Raw genomic sequence first — 16,162 nt, 5'->3', positions numbered from 1 at the left:
CGTGTGTACACAAGAGAGTGTGAAGTGTCTGGATGTGTAAGTATATATGTACTGTCTGTGTGCATGTGAGTATGTTTGTGGTTACAGTTTTGCGGTACAGTTTCTTTAGTTTTTGTGCTCTAACTTTTTTTCCTGCACTTCTTTATAAACATTGTCTAGTATTGATTGTATGATAATAGGGTAGGCATCACAAGCTCATGCTTCAGCCTACACCTTTTTTGGTCACATCTATTTGAGCCATCTCTGTAGTGCATCTCTGGTTTTGCTGTTTTCCCCGTGTGTGCTGTATGATGATGGTTGCACCGATGTAAGAACATTGTTTTTTGGATGACCAAAATAAACAAATAAAACAAACAAACAAACAAACAAACAAACAAACAGGAAATAGAAACAATAAATCTCAAGAAAACGTGGGTTTTCTTTATTGGAAAATTTATATGAAAGATTTATTTAACTTTCACACAATACATAGCAAAATTAAACAAATCTCAATTTAAAAATATTGCACATTGATTTTTTTAATTCACAGATTAACCCCATAAAAACTCCCTGCAAAAATGTTTTATTTGTGTATTACTCAGACGCTGGCATTAAACTGCACAGACAGCAGCACCCATTGTACAAAAGCTGAACAGGTTAGCATATTCTCTTTCTGCCACTGAGATAAACTCCAGAACCCCAGCAAATGTAAACATTTATTTTTTCATATCTATATATTCATAAATATAGTGTTAGTTTGTGTACAAAGAGTAAGTATTATACAGGCAATCAGCAGATACGATGAAAGTGTATGTCTGAATTTTTTAACTGAGGACAAAGTCGCCAAAGACTTTGCTGAAGCTGAGGTATTAAAACGACAGAGTAAAAACCCTCCTTCACCTATAACAATGAACCACCTGTAACATCAAAGCTGTACATACATGATAGGAGTTTGATCTTGTACACTGACAAGAAATCTCCACTTGGAAAAGTTTATTCTACATGGGCATGATCCCAAACATTTGAGCTTATTGCATTCACAGTTCATACTCTGCTGCCAGCAGCTCTCCAGCTCTTATTGGGGCTGATCAAAGACAGTCTACTTATTTAAGAAAAGCCAGCAGACGTAGACTATCAGTGGATATGTCATACACCATCTATGTTTTTTTTTAACCTGGACTACATTAGGTTCAACATATGCAGGGTCTTATAGCTTCAAGACACACCGATGAGTACCAAATGAGCAATCCAGTGTTCAGTCCTTCCAGTAGGAGTAAACTGGAGTAGTTTGGCCAGAATACAGAATATTTCAGGTTGAAATAAACCAAATTGTTTCAATGATAAAAGTAAAGGTTCAAAATGTGTAGTAACTTTAGGATCACAAATCAATTATTAGCACTTCCCTCCCACAAAGACAGGATTACATTGTTTGAGAAGAGAGAGAGAAAGAAATCAACATGCCAGGTACCTGGTGGAAGTGTGAGCCAGCTACTCACATCTTGTTTTATACATATTAAACCTGAACAATGCAGGTTCAAAGGTCCCATTGTGTAATAGACAAAACAAGCTGGGCCACAAAACGGGCCCTTTCAGGAAATACAGGCGCAGTGTCTTCTTTGGGACACAGTGAGACACTTTCTGGTATACACCTTTTACATTCACAAAAACAGAGATCACAGGAAAGAAACGAGGAAAACCAAACAACAGGAATAATAGAATTGGTAGTGCAGTGATTGCGTTGAGAGTGATTACACTTTTTTTTCTCTTCAGTTAAATCACACCTTATTTTTGCTTCTAAAAATGAGTATCTTTCCTCCAATTTGTCTTCATTCACTCATTGATTTTAGGTATCATCAACTTGGAGACAATCACTTTCCCTTTTTTTTAATCACAGGTCAAAATCCTCACTAAAAATATATTCTATCAAATCACATTCGTCTGTGAAAAAGCCAAGTGTAGAACCTAATTTCACAACAGCAGGTACGGTGAAATATACTCCAAATGAATACAAACCTTTGGAAACACGGCTTAACACTTTACACCAATAAAGTAGTTTTCTCTGTCTCTCCGCTTTCTTTCTTTTATCTTCCTTTTTTCCTTCCTTTTTCATCTCCTCCTCAAATTGCCTCCACTTCTTTTCCTCCTTTTCCTCCTGTTCTTGTCTCCTCCTCTGTTCCCTCTCTTCCTCCTCGCATTTCATCTGAGCTCGCCGGTACATGTCATTGGTGTAATGACCTCCTCCATTTGCTGCCACCATGGTGTCTACTTTATTCAGAAGTTCTCTGACCTGGATTCTGTTAGCCATCGGGTCATTGTTGAACGAATGGTATCTTCCTCCACACTGGTTTATGAGCCTTTGTAGGTGCTTGCTTTCTGCTACGTAGTGAGCCAGGGGTTTCCCTCGCAGCGAGTCAGCGTGCGTGAACAGGACAATGGTGTAAGAGGATGCATCAGAGCCAAAGTTGTCCCGGATCCATTTCACAGTGTCCTGCTCCTCTTGTGTGAATCTTGACATCAGACTGATCACTAACAGGAAAGCATGAGGTCCAGGAACTGAATGCTGAATACACTCATCTATGCCTTCTTTCATTTCTGTTTGTGTTTTGGTTGTGTCACAGAGCCCTGGGGAGTCGATCACAGCAATCATCCTGTCTCCATCCCGCCGCTCTTGTCTCTGACAGCTTTTGGTCACAGATTCAGGCGAAGCCTCTTCTTTAAAGGCTGAGAACCCCAGGATGGTGTTTCCAGATGCACTCTTCCCTGAACCCGTTTTTCCAACCAAAAAGAGGGTCAGATCAGAGTCTGTGAAAACGAATAAACATATGGTCAAAAATGTATTCTTAGCAGGCATTACGTGTATCGTTAGCTGGGAACTAAAGAACTTGCAAAGAAAGTTTCCTACATGCATAGGATGTGACATGGTTACTATTAAAACTGGAAAGCTGAATTTCACATGCAGTTTCTTTCTTTCTTTTTCTTTTTTTGTTGATATTGTTACATATTGTTATATTGTTATGGTGACAATACACTTTCTGTACAGAGATATACAGAATATCACTTTTTCTTCCATGTTTTTTCAAATATGAATATTCGTGTGACTATATATTTTACTGGGTGATACAAGATTGCCCAGTTTTACATGTATGCTGTTATTCCTCACACATACACATCATATCATGTCTTCATGCGTAACTGATTTAAATTGGATGTAAAAAGAGATAAATAAATCAGAAACAAAGCTGTGAAATTTCACTTCAGATCTGAAGATGATACATATTCAAAGTGGCTATCATGGCAATTCATATTGTTGCATTAGCAAGTGCAGATAAAAAACGATTTAAGAAAACTACAACTTTGCACATAAAGTCCACAAAATTATTCCAAATTTATGGGTGACTGTGTTTAATAAATGTAAAGGTACCGTTGTGAAGCTGGCCCAGTGAGAGACGTGTTTTAATTGAAGTCTGATTTATTCAGTTTCAAGAATTATCTTTTTAAAGCTGTCATAGAAAAATAATAATTTTTAGCAAGTGAACAGAGGAAAAACTTCTTATTCTTTCTTTTTCCCAAAACTGAACCAGCAGATCTATATATAGTATTAGTATGATATAGTAGGGCCTGCATATAGTGTTTTTTGACACTGTATATGTGTGATGATCCCCCACAAAATCACATGTCACTATATCTGATTGAATGTTAAGACTATGCTTTGCTGCTATTTGCTTGCTAGATGATTTGCTAAATTTGCTGATTTGCTAATGGCTGGTACTTTTATAGACTGTATGTTGTCTATGTAAATCTTTTTGTGATGTTTGTTAGTGTATTTCTGAACTGTATTTTTATTTTTTATTTTTGTCATATTATTTTTATTGTTTTATTGATCGGACCTCAGGAAGAGTAGTTGATGTAAACTACATCAGCTAATGGGGATCCAAATAAAATACAATCAAATCAAATCTCCATCTGTGAGGCAGCGCTGCGAACAACAGAGATGCTTTCAGCACCATCTGAGCTCTAAGGGGGCGCCGGTGTGATGTTGCAGGGCTGCGTTGATACAGAGGGGAATACGGTATAATATGGAAGCAACATTTCAAGGCAATTTTAAGAAATGTGAACGACGGGGCGAGGATGGGTCTAGAAATAGAAAGTGAAACCAGTGGAGCGGGCATCGTTTTGGCCTGATCTCTGTCCTACAGGGAGTTTGTAGATGCAACATGCAAATATGGTTAAGACAACCCACAAACGTGATTCAGGTGTCTGGAGGAATGGGACAAAACTTTCGAAGATATTATAAGGCGCTTCCACCCAAAAGGATAAATAATAGGTAATTTAACTACAACTAACCAAATGTATGTAAATGTCTTTTTTGTAAACTGTATGCAAAGTTCTGGTTGCTACTGTGGTTGATAGCTTCTATGATAAATGTTCCTTCCTTTGTTTAAAACATACCTTTGTGTCGAGTTTTGCACTCAGCGATCAGCCAACATGATGTAATAAGCAGGATACAGCTGCAGCCTCCGATACACGACTTTCCTGGTAACATCATGGCAGCTTTTATATAGGCTACAAGGAACGAAAAAAGTGAACCTGAAAGAAAATACTACAGAAAGAGTATTTCAAATTTGATGTTCCCTGCTCCCTTAGAGCACAGCGAAGTTGATGGCCTGCTGTAAATCAAAAGAGCTCCTTCTGAAACAAAAGTGAAACTTTCACCTGCAGTACGCCACGTCTCTCTCAGGCAACCTCCCAGCGCTGCTTCATCTCCTCTCTGTTTTCTGTCAGATGAAAATGACCCCTTGTCACAAATGTTAGTGTTTAAATGTTCCTTTTGTGTTAAATGTAAGCTTTCTCTAATAAAACAATAAATAAATGGAGAAACCATGCAACTCATGACAAATGCTGATACAACTCTGTGTACATAATCTGCCACCTGGTGTTGTTCAGAAAGCATAACACTATCGAAATACTGCTGTCTCAGTTTGCCCTTTATAACTATTATTATTAATGTTTTTGTTCTGTTTTTTAAAGGAAAGAAAAATCATTGCTGTCAGGAACATAAAACGAAACATATTTTTTCTGCATACACTTTGTAACAAGAACACTGCATACGAGTTAATGGGTTAATTAAGTATTATACACGGCAACTGATTGTTACATTAAAAATAACAAACAATGAAATGTTGCAAAAAGCCCTGAATCTTATGACCTAAAGTAAGTCTGGTTTCTATCCCCTCACACTTTACAGCAATATACAATCCCAACTTTGAAAAAAAGGCAAATATTGGACATAAAGAAATATGAAAGTGTTCTCACATTTACTGGTATCTATTTATTTAGTTGCACACAGTATGAACGCAGGATTTTTCTTGTTGACTTCATGTTATTTATCAAATCCATCAGTTGACACATCTCTGGGCTCCAGCACCATTAAAAACAGGACTTTATTACTGGCTATGGACAAAGTCCACTGCTATTTTTTTGTTTGTTTCTTTGTTTTAGATTCGTATTGTAATTGCAAATGTAGCCCAATATTACACTGCTTAACATAAGGAATCCAACAGCTATCCCTTGTCTCTGTGTTTATACCAGGTATTGATGAGTGATGGTTCTTGAATCTGTGTTGTCTGCAGCTGAGGTCTGGGCTATTCAATAGTGCAGTTTGCTGACGACACCGTTATTGTAGGACTGATTAAGGACAACGATGGGTCGGCCTACAGGGAGGAGGTCAAACACCTGAATGTCTGGTGCTCTCAGAACGACCTGGACCTCTACATAACAAAAACCAAGGAACTTATAGTGGATTTTAGGAAGTCCAATACAACTGTACCCTTCACCCTCTCTATTAAAGGAGAGGAGTCTGAGAGGGTGGAGAGCTCAAGTTCCTTGGGACAGGCATTTCAGCTGACCTCACACCTCGAACCAGGTGAATAAGGCGCATCAGAGACGTTACTTCCTCAGGAAGTTGAAGCAGACACACCTCCCTCGCCCCCTGCTGGTTAACTTTTACAGAGCATCCAGCGAGTCCATCCTGATCTACTGCTGCACAGTGTGGTTCACAAGCTGCAGCACATCCCAGGACAGGCAGGACCTCCAGCGGGTGGTGAGGATGGCAGAGAGCATCATCAAGCTGCCCTCCCTCAAAAATATCTTCACTGACCGAAGTAAAAAAAAAGCCAGAGATATCAGCGATGACCTCACGCACCCCGTATATGTCCTGTTCTCCCCACCACCCTCCGAAAGAGGTCCTGCTTTCTCAGATCGAGAACTTCAAGACTGAGTAACAGCTTTTTCCACCGGGCTGTCAAAATCATTACCCCAACCCTGCTCATCCCACACAAGGACAGATGCTGAGCTCCCACACACACACACACACACACACACACACACACACACACACACACACACACACACACACACACACACACACACACACACACACACACACACACACACACACACACACACACACACACATACACCACCCAGTGCAATACCCCCCCCATTAGATGCATGGTTCTTTACTGCATATTTTTGTTACATATTTATATACTGTTTTTATACATTGTTTTTATATATTGTTGTTTTAAATGCCTTGCTTCCACAAGGAGTTGCTTAACAAATGTTGGTGACAATGTTGACAGTGACAATAAAGGGATTCAATTCAATTCAATTCATGGACTGTAAAATTATATATGTCAACCTCTTCTTATCTTTCTTTTGAGATAATTGTTCTTAAACACTTCCATGCTTTTCATTCACATTTGTAAACAAACTTTAAATCCTGTACCCATCCTCAATCCTCAAAGATGCAGCCTTTCATTGATGCAGATTCTGAACAAAATCATCATTGCAACACCTGTTGGCATCAGCTGTATGAAATAACGTCATAAACGTTTTCTTTCACCTCCTTGCTGGCGCTGAATTGCCCCAGTACCAACTTGACCTGAAATGCCAAATTGGATGTACATCAATACACAGACTGAGACTGACATGGGGTTCCATGTCCTCCCTGTGCTTGCGTGGGCTTTCTCCAGGTACTGCCACAGTCCAAAAACTTGTGTATTAGCCTAATAAGTACTATCACTGCTGCAAACTAATGATAGAAGAGGGTGTGTGGAAGAGAAGTCTGTTTTTGGCCCTGCGCAGGATCGGCCCCCTGTACTGTCTTCCATATAAACTGAGCAGGGACAGACTCCTGCAGAACCCATGTGACTCTGAACAGAAAAGAAACGAGTATGAATCTTGGATTCATGCAGTCTATAAAAAATCTTGAACCACACGGAAAATTTACTGTAATTTTTCAGTTGTTTGAATTTCCCATACTGTCTCAACTTTTACTGATTTAAGGTTGTACTTTTATCAAACTTGTATTTATTAAAAGATATTGGCATCCTCGACTAAATGAAACAACAAATCATACCGTCTCTGAACAATGGTGCTCACCACGTTTATTCAAAATACTTCCCTTTATTTCATTCATTGATTAATGATAGTAAAAAACACAAACTGAGCAGCCTGCGTCTAACTGAACAGAGCCATCCACTGGAGGCAGGTGTTTTCATGTGAATGCGTGAGTCGTTCATCTCTGTGGCGTAATTGCGTGACAAGAAGCCGGACCCACGCCCTGTCCTTATCTCAGTGGCTTCATGGTGACCGAGCTGCTCTGAAATAAGACTGATTGCACTTCTGACAGACTGCTGACACAGCTCTCCACACGCTGGGGGAAAACACACAAACATTTCCACTGAGATAGAGAAATCAGAGAAGGTGTTATGAAAACAGCAACAGGTTTAATCAGTGGCTCTGCCTTGTAATTGGACTTCATCCAACTGTTTGTGCTTAACTTCTAACACAAGCGTTAAAATGTTAAACATGCTCATCACCATGCAGTTTTACAAAACTGTCTTTAGCTCACACTTTGTTACAAGTTACTGGGAGCAATGCCAATTATTTGTAACTGTTTTGTTGTACTTATTAGTGTGCTGCATTATTAAACCATGAGCCCCTGGCAGTGGCTTCTCCTGATGATACAACACTCTCCCGTGTTTTTGTGACGCCACTGTTGTTGTGTGGCTTTTGTTTCACTTTGCTTGAAAGCTCACCAGAATGTTTATATTTGTTGATTCACTAGCAAGGACCACGCCATCAACAGGATACGTTTAAATGATTTATTGATACGAAGATGATGACGATGATGATGGTGATGATAATGGCGATGACGATGATGATAATGGCGATGACGATGATGATGATCTATGGATCGGTCGATGCGTTGTGGGGAAGCTGGTAGGGAATCCGCCGCAGCGCCCGGGCAACGACGAACCCCCTAGGAATCTATGAGGTAGAGAAAGAGAGGGAAGAAGGAGAAGAGAAAAGGGGTGGGGGGGAGGGGTGCAGAGACAAGAGCGAAGAGGAACTGCGGGTTAGTCTGGTATTTGAAGGTTTGCCGGAGGAGGCGTGGTTGAGGCGTGGTTGAGGCGTGGTCCTGCTCCCGAAATTCGCTTGTTAAGCTCCAATTCACTAGCAAGGACCACGCCATCAACAGGATACGTTTAAATGATTTATTGATACGAAGATGATGACGATGATGATGGTGATGATAATGGCGATGACGATGATGATGATCTATGGATCGGTCGATGCGTTGTGGGGAAGCTGGTAGGGAATCCGCCGCAGCGCCCGGGCAACGACGAACCCCCAAAACCGTGGATTATTTAAGGAGATGAGACTGAGCGGATCTGAGGTCACTAAGATCTGAGCAAATGTAGCGATGATAGTTTGGAGGACCATCGGCTGCGGGCTGTATGAGGTGCTCTGGGATACGTAGCGGGAGGCTGAAGTGGCGGCTCCGATCCTAGGAGTGACCGGAGTAGTGCGTTGGGGAGATGCCAGATAAGGGGAGTATATGGCGGAAGCGATGGTGAAACCAGAACTGAAACCAGAACTGGTGATGACTGTCCTGACTCGGACGCAAGGATCTGTCAGAGATGTGCTCTGTGTTTTCCAGGAAGACAAGTAGTTGGCCAGGGTCTCGAAGTATTCATGGGTGATTGGTCTTCGGGGATGAGAAATGAGAAAGAGAGTCGGTGATGGTGGTGGAGTGACCGGGGACATGCGCTGCATGGAGGATAAATTGATGTATGGCTGAGTGCCAGACTAGACGGCGCATGAACGGCCTGATGGATGTGGAGTTGGAGCGTCCTTTATTAATTATGTCGATACTTATCGATATGAAGATGATGGCGATGATGGTGGCGAAGAGATGACGAGGATGATGGCAATGAATGATGATGGCGGTGATGATGGCGATGATGATAGCGATGACGATGATGATGATGGCGATGATGATGGCGATGACGAAGGCGATGACGAAGGCGATAACGAAGGAGATGACGAAGGCGATGACGATAACGATGCCAATGACGATGCCAATGACGATGCCAATGACGATGCCAATGATGATGCCAATAAAAGCCCCCAAAACCGATTGAAGGAGCAGCATCAGTGTATGGATTGATGTCATGGGGGTGAGCCAGTTGGTCATCATGAAGAAAGTGATCCCCTTCCAGGTGGCAAGGAGGTTGAGCCACAACGAAGCTCGGCACGGCTCGAGTTGTCTGGGGAGATGGGAGACAGAGATGGAACAGCGGAAGCGATGGATGGCAATGGGGAGATGAAGGCCCGCCCTTGGGGAATAATGCGCGTGGCAAAATTGAGGTGGCCCAGGAGGGAGAGGAGTTGACGTTTGTTGCAGCCTGGGGCTAAGAGGAAATAAGAAGACTGATAAATAAGAAGACCGATTCAGTTGAGCTTTTCGGTTGGAAGAGAAGCCTGAAACAGATCCGTATTGAGAGTGATACCGAGGAACTCGAGGTAGGTGGAGGGGCCCGCCGTTTTCTCAGCAGACAATGGAACCCCGAGTTCGGAGAAAACGGAAGTCAGGGTGGCCGGGCCAGAAGCGGGTGGCGATGAGAGAGGGGTAACGATGAGGAATCATTCAAGAGATGGACGAGGAAGGAATGCCGTGGTTGTTGGAGAGGATCCAGCAGAGGGCCTCTGAAGGTGTCGAAAAGTTAGGGGCTGCTCTTGCGGCCGAAGGTGAGCCTGACTGCAAGTAGTATGCACCTCGCCAGCGGACACTGAAGTACACCGGCCCGGAAGCGGGTGGCGATGAGAGAGGGTGCCAGAAACCCTGGCCGGATCTAGCGGCTGTAGTTGGTGGAGGTGGGCTGGGGGGGGCAGTGGCATCCCGGTGCCAGTAACCCCGGCTGAAGTTAGCTGTTGTAGGTGCTGGAGGTGGATTAGGTGCTGGAGGTGGGCTGAGGGGGGCAGTGGCATCCCGGTGCCAGAAACCCCGGCCGGATCTAGCTGCTGTAGTTGGTGGAGGTGGGCTGGGGGGGCAGTGGCATCCCAGTGCCAGAAACCCCAGCCGGATCTAGCTGCTGTAGTTGGTGGAGGTGGGCTGGGGGGGGCAGTGGCATCCCGGTGCCAGAAACCCCAGCCGGATCTAGCTGCTGTAGTGGCATCCCGGTGCCAGAAACCCCAGCCGGATCTAGCTGCTGTAGTGGCATCCCGGTGCCAAGGACCTTGGGGAGGGAGGGAGGAGATTGCTGGTGTGGGTGGAAATCCGACCTGCGACAACGGCTATGGGCTGATCCGGATTGTACGCGTCCTCTTCCCTCCGATGGCGGAGGTGGGCTGGAAAGGCTGGAAGACGGTGAGCTGCAGTAATGCCGGATGTTCAGAAGGGATGAACCGTGGACGACATGTGGACGACTGAAGAGACAGAAGTTTCTGGGCGGCTGTCGGGCTCGGGAGAGCGGTGTTTCGGGCACGGCGGCGGCTGAGGAGTTTACCTCCTCCGAAACATGGCGGGGTGTGCTAGCATCCCGGTGCTAGTAACACCGCTGAGTTAGCTGTTGTAGGTGCCGCGGGTGGGCTGAGGGGGGCTAGCAACCCGGTGCTAGCGGCCCCGGCTGAGTTAGCTGTTGTAGGTGCTGGGGGTGGGCTGGGGGGGGCTAGCAACCCGGTGCTAGTTACCCCGGCCCCGAAGTTAACTGTTATACTTGCTGGGGGTGGGCTGAGGTGGGAGCTAGCAACCCCGGCCGAAGTTAGCTGTTGTACTTGCTGGAGGTGGGCAGTGTAACGATGGAATCGTTTATGTTTCCACGCGGACGGCTTAAGGTGAAAGACCGCTCATGTGCAGTTGAGGTTCCTGCAATGAGGCAACGTTGTTCGGAGATTATGTTTAACGAGAATGTTAATAAAAGACCTTGTGAGTAAAGGTAATGCTCAACGTCCGGTTTGCACGATCGCTTCTCTTTTACTATTGCGGTCTATGGGAAAAGCTTTTGGGGCCGACACGAGATCCATGCCGGCCGTCGGACCCCGCCGGAGCGTGGCAACGCCGGGACCGGTGGATTGCGCACCTGCGGCGCTTCCGGCATGGCACGGCTGAAAGTTTTTTGGATCTTGATCAGCTGGTGTTTGCTGATGATCCCCTGCAAACAAGTCTCATCCGATGGCGATAAAGACACGAGATCCATGTCTGAATGGGTGAGTAACGATCTGAGATACGAGCGTGTAGTAGTGTTGTCGTGCTTGCGGTTCTGGTTCGGAGAACGAGAGCGAACGTGCTGCAGAGACGAGAGCGAAGAGGAACTGCGGGTTAGTCTGGTATTTGAAGGTTTGCCGGAAGAGGCGTGGTGCCGGAGCAGGCGTGGTTGAGGCGTGGCGCTGCTCCCGAAATTCGCTTAAGCTCCAATTAATGGCAGAAGAGATAAGTGAAAAGAAAGAGAAAGGAGATCTTAGAGAAAGAAATGGGATCATGCTGGAAAAGAACTAGATAAACTGCATGGATCCACATGCGTGACTGGATTACTGACTCTGACTCTGGACCTCCACCGACATTCTTTGTACATTGCAAACCCTTTGTTTGAATATAAAAGTTGCTGTTTGCTGTCAGGGGTTGTCCTGTTTCTTTCATTTTCCTTTTTTTTCCTCATAGGCCACATCTGTGACACATGCGACCTATGTGACTCATAGCTGGACATATGTACAGCAGCATATTTCACTCCAGAACACCTCGGTAATTTTTTTGTTTCCTGAATGGATTCAAGACACCCATACCAGACGCAGCAAAGCAGCCCCCGAGCATAACCGAATCTCCTTCCTGTTTCACGTTAGCTACAGTCTTATTTGTTTTTCTCCAGGTTTCTCTTATTTGCCCAAGGAAGGATCTCTCAAAAGCTTTTGACAAAATGTCAGTCTTGATTTTTTTCTTCTTTTATTTTTTAATGATTTGCTTTCAACTTCTCGTCATCCAGTTTGGTACAAAGAGCAATGGATGGTTTGATCTGACACTGATGAATCTTGGAGTTTACCTTGAATCTGTCTGGAAATTGTTGTTTCTGGTTCTTTGGTTACCGTTTCTATTATCTGTCTCTTTAATTTATCCTCGGTTTTCCTCTTGTGGCCACATTTGGGGAGGTTGGCGACAGTTTTATGGACTCCAAACTTTTGAATGAAGCCTGCGGTAGGAGCATCAGTTTGCTTGGAGATGGTCTTTCAGCCTTTACCTTTAACATGCTTTCTGAGCTCCTCAGACAACTCTCTCCTTTGCTCTCTCTGGTCCATGTTCAGGGTGGTGAACACCATGATGCCACACAGCGGAGTGATGACTGAAGACACCGATGATGGTAATTAGTGGACACTCTTTATTCGATATTGAATAATTTGAATTAATAAATAATTTAAATCTCAGATTTTCTCCTGACAGATTATCCGCTGACCTGAGCTGTACTAGAGATGTGTCAGCTGTTGTGAGACTCCCCGTTTATAAAATCTAGTTTGCGTTCCACATTTTTTTTTATGCTGTTGTTATCCTTGGAACCAGTAATTGACCTAATCTTTATGTTTTTGTTCACACCTGCGTTCTGTCCTCTCATCCTGCCTCAACCAGCTGGGCTCCTTAAATACATTACTTTTTTATGAAATGAAATTATATTAATACAAACATAATCAATAGTAAGAAATTTGATTTAATTAGTTGGTCATTTGATTGTAATTGGCTTGGACTGGATGGCATTTACTTGGATTGTATTAAAAATGTTTACCTTCTCTAGTGAAGTTCTCTGAACTAACTTTGGTTATGAATTGATGTAATACAAATAAACTGAATTGAACTGAACATAAAAAAAGGAAATCAATAAAGTTTGCAGAAGTGAGGACCTGTGATTGTGTGCTTTCTCAAAAGACAAGCAGTTTCCCCGGTGAAGTACAAGTCTGAGGAGAAAAAACAGCGTCACGTTTCTGGGGTCCATGCTTCAAAGTGTATATTTGTAGACCTATGGACACCAATGAGGGTGTATGTGTGTGTGTGTGTGTGTGTGTGTGTGTGTGTGTGTGTGTGTGTGTGTGTGTGTGTGTGTGTGTGTGTGTGTGTGTGTGTGTGTGTGTGTGTGTGTGTGTGTGTGTGTGTGTGTGTGTCAGAGAGACAGAGAGAACAACAGGAACAGATGTGCACCCTCCTCATGTGCAAACGGAGGCACGTGCATCTGAATGAATGTATGTGTGTGACAGTTTGTTCAGCATTTGCTAGAATAAAGGAAAGCATGAACACACTGCACATGCAATGACGTTGAAGGAGTGAAAATGATAGCTTTTTCTTGAAAAGTGAATTCTTAAGCATGACAGCTTATAGAAAATGAAGGTTCAAACTGTAACCCCCCCCTTCTCTCTCTCTCTCTCTCTCTCTCTCTCTCTCTCTCTCTCTCTCTCTCTCTCTCTCTCTCTCACACACACACACACACACACACACACACACACACACACACACACACACACACACACACAGAGACACACACAAAGCTGCCACTGAACACGACCAGTTAACCACAGTTAATTTGACCAACTTTCTGAGACCTTCTTCACAAACTAAATGAGTCTCTTCGACTGCTAAGCCTTTGACTTGATATTTTCACTGATGATATTCATAGTTTATCTCTGAGCGCAGTTCTGAGATAAGATTTTTTTTTTTTTTTTACTATGTCGAGCTTTACTTTCTCCATTCATTTAAATTTTAGACAAAGGGCCACATTTGGGAACATGTAAACAAAAACATACAGTTGATTTGTCATTGCAGACTCTTAATGAACTGCCCTTGCTCCTCACAAGTAAACATTCATTTCTTGAACTCTTGAGACATTCTATCCAGCTCTGCATCCAATGTCTGACTGTTAGTCTTCATTATGTTTCCATTTGCTCCAGTTGCAATTTTTTTAAATAGTGGTTTTTATGTGGTTTATGGACAAATATACAACTCTTCATTTACAGTAAGTGGTTTTGGCTGATTTACTCACATGCCAGCATGTCTCGGGAGCAGGAATTACATGGCTTTTGCAGCAGAGTAGTGGTCTGTCCTTCAGCTGTTTACAACTGCACTATCACTTCCAAGAATGTCCAACATGCTATAAAGACTTCCCAAAACGATTGAGAAATGCTTGGAATCTAATTCAAAATAGAAAAAGAAAAAGAAACAATGGGAAGTAGAAAAAAGTATCTATACGGTTTCACTTGGTGAGTCTAACCTGTGCATTTTCTGTCACACATACACAATCATACATTTATGAATGCACAATTACAACATGGGATTTAAAATATTCCTCAAGGACACGCTAACAGTATACGAGGCCAGTCATACAACAAAGCTTCTGAATGGCTGCTGACTTCTTTCCTTTCTGAGCTGCAGCTACCAACATATAAATACACACAAAACTACTCTCCATTCAAAAATGATAGTAGGAAACATGTCATTGCCATGGTGCAGTTGATGACTGAAGCTTGCAGTTTTAGGATCCTTGATTTGGTTGAGACGAGTTTATATTTGATGAAAAGGGGCAGCAGGTGAGGAAAGACACATTCACAGCTAATTCCATTAAGGGCCATTAATGAGAACAATTTTCAGGTATTCATGCACTTTATTAGTTTTAGTTAAAAAGTGCATATGGTTTTATGGGTGGTCCCTGAAATATCTGTCTAACCTTGTTTCATGCATGGGAGTGGAGCTCTAGACATCATGATTCACATAAATTGATCACACATTTGCATCAAATTGAATTATTTAGGTGAACCGAAGGTTTCGTCAGCAACATCATGGTGGGATTGTTAAAGCTATGATATTTAACTCACTTCTTATCTCAGTTGTCACATGGCAGCAGGGGAAGGGTGTCATTCATCCTTTTCTGATTGTGCATGTAATAAGTGTAATTTTGTTTTGCTTACAGAGAAGCTCAGAGAAAAAAAAACCCAGAGAAGTGGCCTCATGTGAGATGTGTTGTAAATGTAACGCCTGAGTGGTCTATTATCTGCTGCCAAGTGAACTCAAAAGTACTCAAAAGTACTCAGCAGTGCCCATGGAAACGGATCCTCTGAACCTCCAGTATGAGGAGAGAACAAGCCTCAGTGACCCCAACACACAACTTTACCCGCAGAGAATCATGTATGCAAGTTTGTTGTTTTTTTTTTGTTTTTTTTCATCATTAACATCTAATCGTAAAAAATGTAGTGTTAGCAATCCTTAAAATTTATATGGACAAAAAAGAACCCAGATCTGCTGAAATAACTAAGTAACTGACAAATGTTAACATTATTTATTCCATGTTTGTCTTATATCAGATTTTGTTTTTTATTTTTGATTCTCCAAATGACAGAAACAATGGAAGCCTTAATTTAGTATTTTGTTGCACAACCTTTAGCACCAATCACTGCCACTGAGAAGTCTATCGCTCTCAAACAATCTCTTTAACTTCTGAATAGATGTTTTTGGAGCACCCATCCTCAGTAAACTCTTCAAATGCCTTTTACGCTGCACAATTTGCATCTTTCTATGGATGTCCAGTTGTATTTAAATCAAGGTTCAACGATGCATTTAATAATATCATCTTACGCCATACTGACTGCTCTTATCAGTGTGTTTTGAGTAATTATCCTAAGAGAACCAATGACCTGTAATAGAAGATAAGATTCCAGTCTATTGATAGTTTGGAGACTTTATTGTGCCATGCACAAAATGCATTTTATACTAGTTTGTTATGTCTCTTATGCATCATGCAATTTCCCTCCATGACCTCATCCATCACTACCACAGAGGTTTTTGCAGGTTTTCCGCATCAAAGCAGATCAT

The 16,162-nt window shown here is 42.7% G+C and overlaps 1 protein-coding gene across 3 annotated transcripts; it reads right to left on the bottom strand.

Moving 5' to 3' along the window:
- Positions 1–509: 509 nt before the first annotated feature.
- LOC133452560 (GTPase IMAP family member 9-like) lies at positions 510–4,805 on the bottom strand. Of its 3 annotated transcripts, none has more exons than XM_061731970.1 (3): positions 4,693–4,805; positions 4,429–4,542; positions 510–2,781 (listed from the first exon to the last, which is right to left on the bottom strand). In XM_061731970.1, the coding sequence occupies exons 2-3, from the start codon at positions 4,523–4,525 to the stop codon at positions 1,868–1,870; spliced, it is 1,011 nt and encodes a 336-aa protein (XP_061587954.1). In that variant the 5' UTR covers positions 4,526–4,542; positions 4,693–4,805; the 3' UTR covers positions 510–1,867. The 3 variants fall into 3 exon arrangements, with proteins under 3 accessions (XP_061587954.1, XP_061587947.1, XP_061587962.1); XM_061731963.1 differs by having other exon boundaries at positions 4,429–4,579; positions 4,693–4,762; XM_061731978.1 differs by lacking the exon at positions 4,693–4,805 and having other exon boundaries at positions 4,429–4,618.
- Between the last annotated feature and the right edge of the window lie 11,357 nt (positions 4,806–16,162).

The sequence above is a fragment of the Cololabis saira genome, chromosome 1 (genome assembly GCF_033807715.1).
Source record: "Cololabis saira isolate AMF1-May2022 chromosome 1, fColSai1.1, whole genome shotgun sequence".
NCBI classification, from domain to species: Eukaryota; Metazoa; Chordata; class Actinopteri; order Beloniformes; family Belonidae; genus Cololabis; species Cololabis saira.
The sequence above is the reverse complement of the archived record's forward strand: the minus strand, read 5'-3'. Positions and strand labels throughout refer to the sequence as shown.

Excerpts from the sequence above, each read along its gene's own strand:
- LOC133452560 (XM_061731970.1), bottom strand. The coding sequence starts at position 4,525 with ATGATGTTACCAGGAAAGTCGTGTATCGGAGGCTGCAGCTGTATCCTG. Across the intron at positions 2,782-4,428 it reads GTGCAAAACTCGACACAAAG|ACTCTGATCTGACCCTCTTT; the intron begins GTATGTTTTAAA and ends TCGTTTTCACAG.